General features: G+C 47.3%; 2 protein-coding genes across 3 annotated transcripts in view; one reads left to right on the top strand and one right to left on the bottom strand.

Moving 5' to 3' along the window:
- The first annotated feature begins 936 nt into the window (after positions 1-936).
- On the top strand, positions 937-6,514 carry COQ10A (coenzyme Q10A). The gene is made up of 5 exons (XM_004429246.3): positions 937-1,226; positions 1,721-1,867; positions 2,639-2,831; positions 3,763-3,864; positions 4,169-6,514. Exons 1-5 carry the CDS (start codon positions 1,123-1,125, stop codon positions 4,334-4,336), a joined length of 714 nt encoding a protein of 237 aa, XP_004429303.1. The 5' UTR covers positions 937-1,122; the 3' UTR covers positions 4,337-6,514.
- The window catches only part of CS (citrate synthase), a 25,774-nt gene continuing 20,650 nt past the window's right edge, over positions 5,685-10,808 (bottom strand). For both annotated transcript variants that reach the window (XM_087442220.1, XM_004429247.3), the window contains 5 exons: positions 8,890-9,089; positions 8,193-8,322; positions 7,962-8,063; positions 7,559-7,768; positions 5,685-7,243 (listed from right to left, as the gene is read on the bottom strand). In XM_087442220.1, the coding sequence (XP_087298346.1) occupies positions 7,073-7,243; positions 7,559-7,768; positions 7,962-8,063; positions 8,193-8,322; positions 8,890-9,089 (813 nt within the window). In that variant the 3' untranslated portion in view covers positions 5,685-7,072. The remainder of the gene's footprint in view (positions 7,244-7,558; positions 7,769-7,961; positions 8,064-8,192; positions 8,323-8,889; positions 9,090-10,808) is intronic.

Below are 10,808 nucleotides of genomic sequence, written 5' to 3'. Positions count from 1 at the left end.
CAGCATGGCGGGAGAAGCGGTGCGTTGGTGCGCGCCCGGGATCCGGGCCCAGGCCGCCAACAGCGGAGCGTGCACACTTAACCGCTAAGCCACAGGGCCGGCCCTATATTGACATTTCGTTGCCCCGGTTCCTGCCCTTGAGGTCTCAATCTTCATCAAGTCCACACTATTCCAGACAAAGATGGTTCTCCCCTAAAAGTAAGTCTGGTTCTTCCCACCCCGACTTCTTTCTACAAATATTAAAAGAGAAAATTGTGCGAAGTCTTAGTCCAGAACTTGGAAAGTTAATTTCCTTTTGCAAAGATGTAAATAAAGCACAGCAGTAGGCACTATGGAGGCTACAAAGATGAATAGAACTTCTAACTGCTATAAACAAGGGACAATATAATAAAGGCTGTGAGAGAGACGTTCAGGAGATCAGCAGAGGGGCCAGCCCTGGAAGCCTGGTGGTTAACTTCTGTGTGCTCTGCTTTGGCGCCTGGGCCCGGTTTCCGGGCGGGAACCTACACCACCCGTCTGTCAGTGGCCATGCTGTGGTGGCGGCTCACACACAAAAAGAGGAAAATTGGCAGCAGATGGTAGTTCAGGGAGAATCTTCCTCAGCAAAAAAAAAAGGGGGGGGGAGGTTGTGATTTTGAATAAAAACTCATGGAAAACTTAGATCAGATATCTGCTGTTGACATGCCCGCGAAGTCGCCTCTGTGCTTATGCATCAGGTCCGTGACCACAGACTCGCCAAGTACAGTAGTTTGCCTGGCGACCTCGCTCCACCGGGCCATCTCTGCAGCTTCTGAGACACACTCTAGCGCCCTTTCTCGCTAGAGGTGTGAAACTACATCTCCCGACAGGCCGCGTGGTCCCCTTCCTTCTCCCTCTCCCCGTCCCGAGCCATGGCAACGGCGTGACGTGCGGGTACTTGGAGCTCCAGGAGCAGCGGTCGCGGCTTCAGTCTAGCCTACCCGGCCGCCGGGCGGGAGCAGGGCGAGAGGAGCCGCAGCTCCGCGCCGCCGCTGCGCTCGGGGGCCCTGAACCCGCCCGGCTGCCGCTTCCTGCCGCTCTTCCTCTGCGGTGAGGAGGGCGCACCGGGCGTCAGAGCCGAGAGGGCCAGGCAGGGTCGCGCGCATGGCCTCGGCGGGCGCGCGGCGGCTCCCGGCCGGGACGCGCGCGGCGGCCCAGCGCTGCTGCGGCCTCCCGCTCCGCCCTCCGCGACCGCCGCGACCAATGAGGTGAGAGGAAGGCGCGGGTGACCGCGCCGGAGGAAAGGGGGTCGCCCAGGACCCCGAAGTTCCGGGGTGGAGGGTTGCAACCCTGGGATGCAGGCGCGGCTGGGGGCGGCAGCGGCCGTACCATGGGGTGTAATGTAGAGCTTTGGGGAATGCTTTTGCATGTTATTATCGAGGACAGGTCCCCGGGGTGGGTGCCCAACCTCTTCTTGCCCCTCGCGGGCCCGGGGGACTGTGATGCTTCCGGAGTCCTAGCGTTCTTCGCACTCACTCCGCTTTTTCCCATCTCCTCCCCTGGCACTGTCCTCACCCGCCCTCGACCTTTCGCACTCGTGACTGCCTGGCCGGGGAGCCTGGCGGGCCACAGCAGGTGCTGGGGCAAAGCTTGTAAGGACGACCTTCCTCTGGGATGCGCCGCTCTTCCCCTTCACCTGGGAATGGTTGAGGAACACAAAGACAGAATCGTGACGTTGTCTCTCCTTTTCTTTTGGCCTTAGATCTCTGATGTCCTGCAGCCTCCTCTTGCCCCGGGCTGCACAGGTCTTGGCGACTGAGGCTGGCTTACCTCCCAAACGTTCCTTCATGGGCTTTGCTGCCCCCTTCACCAACAAGCGAAAGGCTTACTCCGAGCGTAGGATCATGGGGTGAGCATCATCCCCTGTCCAGCATTCCTCTACATTCCCTTCCCCTCCAAAGAAATAACCATGTCCAGACTAGAATGTAAGGGTAGCGATAGTGGGCAAGATTCATCCCTGGCCATCCCTCTCCCTATCTTACTGATCCTTTATCCTCCCCTGCCAGCCTTCCAACCTTAATTTCCCCATTTTTCTTGGTTGCTGTGCATGCGTGTTAAGTGAAATGTGACTAGAGTTGGACAGTATCATAAGACAACAGGGTATTATTTCTGGACTGGCCTGGCTTTTTTTATGTATTCTGAGCACAATAGCTAACACTTATGGAGCACTTGTTACTGTTAGCAGTTAAGCTGCTTAGGTATTTTACATAGATTTTCTCATTTGATCCTTTCAGCAAACCTATGAATCAGGTACTATTATTACCTCTGATTTAGAGGAAAAAATGGAGGCACAGGTAATTTACCTAGGGTTACATTGTTCGAAAGTTGTAAAGCTGGGATCTGATCACCAGTAAAATCTCTCTAAATGGTCCCTCTTAGGATCAAAATAGACAGTAAATGCACAAGCATTCTGTAAACTGCAAAACATAGAGTAACAATAACATCATGGAAATTTGCATGTGTGCTTTTGGAAAGTCCTTCATCCAGGCTTATTTGCAATCTCTAGTTCCTGAAGGACATGGTTAGTGGACAAAGGTATTGTGGGGAGGGCACCTACGGCAAGGAGGAACCCAACCCAGCTGGCAGTTCCTTGGCCTCTCTCTGTGATTCCTTCCCCTAGGTACTCAATGCAGGAGATGTATGAGGTAGTGTCCAATGTCCAGGAGTATCGTGAGTTTGTGCCCTGGTGTAAGAAGTCTTTGGTGGTATCCAGCCGCAAAGGTCACCTGAAGGCCCAGTTGGAGGTTGGCTTTCCACCTGTTGTGGAACGTTATACCTCTGCTGTCTCCATGGTCAAACCTCACATGGTCAAGGTGAGGCCTATCTGGGAGGGATTGATCTGCACGTTTTTTCTGTGTTCTCTAGCAGTTTTACATGTAAGGGCTACTTTGGCCTCCCTTGTAATGATTTTATCTCCATTGTCAAATACTTTCCAAATAAAATATTAGAAGGAAAGGGAGGGGGCCGGCCCCGTAGCTTAGCGGTTAAGTGCACGCACTCCGCTACTGGCGGCCCCGGCTCGGATCCCGGGTGCGCACCAACGCACCGCTTCTCTGGCCATGCTGAGGCCGCATCCCACATACAGCAACTAGAAGTAGAGGTGCAACTATGAGGTACAACTACCTACTGGGGCTTGGGGGGGGTGGGAAAGGAGGAGGATTGGCAATAGATGTTAGCTCGGATCCCGGGCGCGCACCAACACACCCCTTCTCTGGCCATGCTGAGGCCGCATCCCACATACAGCAACTAGAAGGATGTGCAACTATGAGGTACAACTATCTACTGGGGCTTGGGGCGGGGGGAGGAGGAGGATTGGCAATAGATGTTAGCTCAGAGCCAGTCTTCCTCAGCAAAAAGAGGAGGATTAGCATGGATGTTAGCTCAGGGCTGATCTTCCTAAAAAAAAGAAGGAAAGGGAAATGGCTTTCAATTCCTTCTTTTTTTTTTTTTTTTTTTTTAAAGATTTTATTTATTTATTTTTCCCCCAAGGCCCCAGTAGATAGTTGTATGTCGTAGTTGCACATCCTTCTAGCTGCTGTATGTGGGATGCGGCCTCAGCATGGCCGGAGAAGCGGTGCGTCGGTGCTCGCCCGGGATCCGAACCCGGGCCGCCAGCAGCGGAGCGCACGCACTTAACCACTAAGCCACGGGGCCGGCCCTCAATTCCTTCTTATAGCCTTCTATACCTAGTACAGGTTTTATTTCATTGTAATATTGTTTAACTACCTGACTGTCCTATTCTAGGCTGTTTGCACTGACGGCAAGCTCTTCAACCACTTAGAGACCATTTGGCGATTCAGCCCTGGTATTCCTGCCTACCCCCGAACTTGCACTGTAGACTTTTCGGTGAGTCAGGAGGCCGTGTAACACAGGGCTACAACTGGGTGTGGGGGCAGAGCTGAGGTACTGTGACAGAGTTATTCTTTAAGCGTAGCTAATACTTAGCATTTCCCAAGTCAATGACTTTCACAGGTCTCAGCTTGTACCAAACTTGTACTCTGTGCTCAGTCCTAAATTAGGGCTTTTGAGGGGAATCTAAGGAACTGGAGGGGGAGGGGAAGAAAAGGCACTGAATAGTATTCTTTCATTTGGCCAGGGACTATCCAACATGGTCTCGAAGAGTTTCTGACTGTCTCTTACCCATTCCCAGATTTCCTTTGAGTTTCGTTCTCTGCTGCACTCCAAGCTGGCCGCCATGTTTTTTGATGAGGTTGTCAAACAGAATGTCGCTGCCTTTGAGCGCCGGGCAGCCACCAAGTTTGGTCCAGAAACAGCCGTCCCCCGTGAACTGATGTTCCATGAGGTGCACCAGACTTAAGGCAAAGGAGTATTCCCTAGCCTCTCCTCTACTCTCCCTCCCCACCCAATTTTCTTATTTATTTCATTTGGCTCCTGCTCCAATCTGCGAGAAGAGTCTATGTTCACAATGCTGTTCTCCCTTTCAATTCCCCAGAAACTGGGCTCTAAGCTGGCAGGAAATGCTGGGGGTATGGAAAGGAGACATGCCTAGGAAAGGGTCAGGCTCATCTTGAGAGCCCCACCTGCCTGATGCCTGCCGCCTTCTCACACTGAATTATAATCAGGACTGTGTGGTTGTCTCTGGGCCCAGTCAAGGTGCCTTAGTGTCTGACCAGGGGAAGATAGCAACTTTTCTAAGGATTGAATAAACTGAGCTTTTTCCTCTAACTTAGAGGTACTGGGTAGTCAATAACTTTTGCCTGCGTAAGATGTCTGAGATCTGGCCCAAGCTTGAAGTCCATATAACCTCACTTTAAGACTATTTCCATGCTGCCTGGCTGGTGGAGCAAGGGGCTTTCTTACCATCAGTGCCATAGGGCAAGGAGAAAACACCAAACAGAGTTGTACTCTTGAGTTGTACCTTATTCTTCCACTTGGCTTGAATTTTTATAAAATTTCAATAAATTATGACAGTGTGAATTTGGCTATTTTATATTGTTTCTTGGGGGAATAATGTAGATATAGCAGAGTAGAAGAAAGTCATGGCTTCCTTCCCTAGGGGAGTGAAGGTGCAAGAAGGCCTCCTGGACATAGTGTCCCTGCTAACTATAGTAGCACATTCTACAAGCCAAGACCTAGTACCCACTCCCTTGCCTATTTATAGACTTTTTCAGAAGGTCAGTTGCAGCAGGAGTCTCAGGAAAGAATAATCTGGTTTCAGACCTCCCATATAACTGATGCTCTCAGGACCTTATTTTGGGGGCCTGCTTAAAGGAGGCTGCAAAGAACGGGCATTCCACAGAGTACCAGAGCCCTCTAGTGGCTCAGGTCCGGAGCGAGCAGTCCTCCCCTATTTGTCCTTGATTTAGTTTGTTCCTTTCACCAGTGGGCGGGACCAGTTTCCTTGGATTACTCACATAAGCAGTTGTGAGGTCTCAGCTATCAGCTTGAGTGTTGTTCCTTACAACAAAATTAGGAAGGATGGGGGGGCTCAAGGTCAAGGACTTATCACCTTGAGGAAAGACAGACATCTCCTTTGGAAATTTCACAGGGATCCTGTCTTCTGATTAGGGTAAATGAATGCCAACCCACCTAACGATAAAGGGATGCACAGGATAATTTATAACCCACTAAATCCAGGATCTTTAGCTAGATTCCGTATCTCATAATAGAGATTCTTCCAGGCTTTATTTAATAGTGGGCTCAAGCATTGTTAATAAAAACATTTATTTTGCATTTTATACAGAACAACCTGAAGTCTGCATCAAGACTTGACAGTTACCCAGGGGTATACAGTGTGTCCATCTCAACAGCGTGGTTCTGGGGATTAGGGATCCACACAAACACAGGCAGGAGTTGCAAGAGAGGAAGGGGGCACAGCAGGAGTGTATTTCAATCCTTTCTCAAAGAAAAGGCAGTAGAGCATTCTGAGTCACTGAAAACCTGTGCAAATGGGGCTTCGAAAATAAACACTGTACTGTGAACTCTTGCAGAAGGGGCGGGAAAAGGACCTTGATAAATAAAGGGATATTTTCCTGTGGCAGGGGATGAGGAGGGAGGCCTACTATTTTTAATGCCCTCAGCCCCAGGACTTGATATTCAAAGGAGATCATGTCCAATCTTAAATCATATGCCTGCTCAGAAAGAGGTGCTATACCCCTGGGACCAGACCATGAGGATATCATGCTGGTCATTCCTAAGACCCTTATTCTATGGCCCACAGCACACAGCACATTAAAATAAAGGAGGGAAAAAATGGTCAGAGGGTAGTGGCTTGTGTTCTGTGGAAGTAAAAAGCTGAGTTCATGTTAAGCACTGATAAAGCCAAATGACTGGGAAAGACCACAGATCACACAGTGGTTATATACAACCTGCTGAAAGATGTCTCTACTAGGGACCAAGGGGGGTAGGTCCAGAGCCTCCTCACAGCAGGTACAGAAAATCTGGAAGGAGGTGAGTATTAAAGTAGTAGGGAACAGAACACTCCCAGATCTTAATATACATGGGATAATTAAAAAAAAAAAAAAAAAAAATCAAACACTAGGTGCCAGTCACAACAAATGCCATGGCCTTTTTTGGTCACCTGATAGCATAAAAAAAAGTCCAGCTAACCAATAGGTCTTGCTAGGAAGTGTCTGTGTGCATGGGAGAGGGCAATGGGGCTCAGTACAGCCGACAATCCAACATGATTCCTATGGAAACAGAAGGGGCAGATTGAGGGCTGGGGAGAGTAGAACCAAAAGCTCTGAAGTGACTGCAGATTCTCTGCAAGCAGCTTTGACCCAGGGAAAGAGGAGCCAGATTCTCACTCTAGAGATGGCAGGGGGGCCAAACCTAACCCATACCACATGCATTACTCCTGGTCATCCTGCAGTTGATGGGCAATTTATACCAGGCAGGGGAAAGGAGCTGGTTAAGGAAGAAGGGGTCACTTTTCATTTTTTAAAGTCTTAATTTAAAATTATTTTAACCTCAAACTTATTATCAGTGCCTCAGATACAATTTAACCTTAAGTCTTTAAAAGCCCCCTGAAACAAAACTAAAGTGTACTTTTTTTAAGCTCCCCCACTTTCCGGTGGTTAGTTTCCCCCTAGTTTTACCCTGACTTAGAGTCCACAAACTTCATCAGACCATCCGTGCTCATGGACTTGGGCCTCTCTAGAGGGAAGCCTAGGGCTCGGCTCCAGATGAGCTGTGCTAGTACACCCAGTGCCCGCGACACCCCAAACAGGACTGTGTAGTAATTCATCTCCGTCATGCCATAGTACTGTAATGTAAAAGAGAAAAAAGTTTTGTTAAAGGCCCAGAGGTAGTGGCATATACAAGTCCAGGGTGATAGAAACCTTAACCTAGTCAGCCTTAAACAGAAATGACACTGGGAAAAGTATAGCAGTTGGGATTCTGAAAAGAAAGCACCCCCTTCCTCCTGCCCACACGTCCCCCCACCATAGGCAACTTTATCAAAAGGGTAAGGAAGGAGGTATAAGAGTCCTTGCTCTGACTAGGGAGTTGATTTTGTGCATGGCAGAGAACAGCAGGGTTTGATACAAATTAGAGGGAAAGCAGGGAAGGGAGGACTCACCTGGAGCAGCACCCCACTATGAGCATCTACATTGGGCCAAGGATTCTTGGCCTTGCCCTGCTCTAAGAGGACACTGGGGACAATCTTGTACAGCTGAGCAACCAGCTTAAACATGGGGTCCTGAGGCAGGTGTTTCAGAGCAAACTCTCTCTGACAGGTATATCGTGGATCAGTCTTCCTTAGTACTGCATGGCCATAGCCTGGGACAACCTGCAAAGAGTGATGGGAAAAAAGCCAGCTGTATTCTCAGGTGGAAATTCTTGTCTTTTCTTCAGGGTAGACAGAGAAAGAAAAATCTCCTTCTCTAATTTAGGGACCTCTCTCATTCTTTTTTCCCTAGTTCTTCCAAATTGTAGAACTTGGGTCTTGCCTTCTTTCCTAGTTGCTAAGCATCTCTGCTTACCCGTCCTGAGTTGAGTGTGTTCCAGATGTAGTCTCGTAACTTCTCATCTGACACATCTTTGCCTACTTCCTTCTGTAATTGTGTCAGCCAAACAAGTACTTCCTATGGGCAAGGTTTGGGGAATAAAAGAGTGTCAATACATATGCCAGAATTCTCGAGAACGCCAAGATCAGAAACAAAGTATGGGAGTAAGAAAAACATGGAGCAGGAAAAGAAAAAGAATAGTCTTACCTGATTTGCCAGTCCATGGAGGGGCCCCGCCAGCCCGTTCATGGCTGCTGCAAAGGACAGGTAGGGATCCGAAAGGGCACTGCCCACCAAGTGGCTGGTATGGGCACTTACATTGCCACCCTCATGGTCACTGTGGGGAAGATGGAAAGGAGAATCAAGGCCAAGAGAAAGAGGAGAAAAAAGGAGCATATTATGGAAACACTGACACTGCTGTTCTCTTGTCACATACTAGTCTAGTTATGGGCTCACACCAACCTATAGCCAGTCAGTTATCCATAAGCTCTTGTAAGAGACGTCTCAATCTCATTACCAGCCTTTGTTCACTAACCTACAGGGATGGAGAGGTTACTGGTTGATGATGCCTGTTTGCCAAGCTCTCTGACTCTCATTCCAGCTTTAATAGCAATGGCCAGAAGAGGGAGCTCCGGGAAAGCTGAAAGACCACCTAATGCGAACAGGTAGTACCTTTTCCCAGTTGGAAGCACTATTTTGTTCTTGGTGTGGTTATGGTAATTTCCCTAGATCTCTTGATCTTCTTTACTAGACCCCTTTCTTGCCTTGTATCATCCCTTAGCCATTTTTCCATCTTCTTGCTGCCTACGAACTGTTTGCAGAATATGAGAATGTTAAGGAGCTTTTCTTAAAAGTTCCCACCAATCCAGGTACCTAGGGGCTATGGTTGCTGGGTCTAGCTCACCTGTGGATGGTGAGGTACAAGCGCATGAGCTCGGTGAACTGAGCATCAGTATAGCCTAACATGTTGGTGAAATTGTGAGACCAGTCCAGCTTAGAATCAATGGCCCCAATACTGCTGCCCTCCCGGTAGAGATTCCGGTAGATCTTTGCCGCAACACAAGGCAGCTTTGCGATCAGATCCATACAGTCTTCATAAATCAACTGATGGGGAGAAGAGGAAAATGGAGGGAAAAAAAAGAAGAATTAGGCAGGAATGCTCTTTGTCTTCCATGGATTGAGCTATTTGGGTTGATGGTTATAGGTTGAGGGGTTATATATGGAGTATAACCATAACCATTTAACTGAATAACTATTATGACCCAAGCACTACACTAAGTGATTTACACATACTATCTCATGTACATTAAAACATTATTCCCAATTTTTACCACTCTACAAAGTATATACTGACCTCCATTTTACAAATGAGGGAAGTGAGGCTCATAGCATTTAGTTAAATGCCAAAGTCAGATTTTGAACCCTTATATTTTTAATCATGATCTTTCCTCCTACATGATTTTGTACTCAATGAATATGCTAAAACATTAGGCTTTAATAATTAATTCTATATTCCATCTTGCAAAGAAAATTCACCATCTATGCCAAGGGTCAAACAGTGGCATTCAATTGTTAGTTAATAACAAAGGCTTCCATTTCTTAAGCACTTACTATATAAAAGGTACTGTGCTAGATATATTATTTGCATTTTTTAAATTTTCTTACAATAATCCCGTAGGGTAACATATCCCTCATTTTACAAATGAAGAAATTGGAGCTTGGTCAGTTTAAGTAAATTGCACAAGGTTACTCACTCAGCTAATAAGCATCATCTAGCTTAAACAATTATTAACTCATGGCCATTCTTGTTTCATCTATATCCTTACTTACCCCTCTCACCTCCCAGATTATTTTCAGTGAATCCTAGACACCATATATTTCAACATGTAAATATTTTAAGCATGTAACTCTCAAAAGTAAAGGTCCTTCATAAACAAAATCACAAAACCATTATCCCATTGAAAAAAAATTTAACAAATCCTCAATATCATTAAATACTCAGTATTCAAATTTCCCTGATTATAAAGCCCCCTTACCTCATTTGTTTGATTCAGTACTGATAATAACCCACACTAAAATTGTTTGACATGTCTCTGACATTTCTTTTAATCAATTTAAGTTCCCTCTTAAGCTCTTTTTTTTTTTTTTGCTGAGGAAGATTGCCCCTGAGCTAACATTTGTGCCCATCTTCCTCTACTTTGTATGTAGGACGCTGCCACAGCATGGCTTGAGGAGTGGTGCATAGGTCCGTGCCTGGGATCCAAACCCGTGAACCCTGGGCCACCGAAGCAGGGTGTGCGAACTTAACCACTACACCACCAGGCCGGCCCCTATGCTCTCCTTTTTTGACTTTGCAATCTTTTTTTTTTTTGGTGAGGAAGATCAGCCATGAGCTAACATCCATGCCAATCCTCCTCTTTTTGCTGAGGAAGACTGGCCCTGAGCTAACATCCGTGCCCATCTTCCTCTACTTTATATGGGACGCTGCCACAGCATGGCCTGACAAGTGGTGCGTTGGTGTGTGCCCGGGATCCAAAGCCAGGCCACCAGCAGCGGAGCGCGCACATTTAACCACTAAGCCACGGGGCCGGCCCCTACTTTGCAATTTATTTGTGGAAAATCAGATCAATTGTTCTGTAGAATTTCCCACAGTTTATATTTTGCTGGTTATCTACCTGTGGTGTCATTTACATGTTCTTCTGTCCATTGTATTTCCTACAAACTGATAAATCTAGAGGCTTGAGGAGATTCAGGTTCAATTTTTTTAGCAAGGCTATTTGATAAATAGTGCTATGTTCATTTATTAGAAGAAACATATAATAT

Source organism: Ceratotherium simum, chromosome 17 (genome assembly GCF_057802395.1).
Source record: "Ceratotherium simum simum isolate JZ-2026a chromosome 17, ASM5780239v1, whole genome shotgun sequence".
NCBI lineage: Eukaryota > Metazoa > Chordata > Mammalia > Perissodactyla > Rhinocerotidae > Ceratotherium > Ceratotherium simum.
This window is presented reverse-complemented; position numbering and strand designations above follow the sequence as displayed.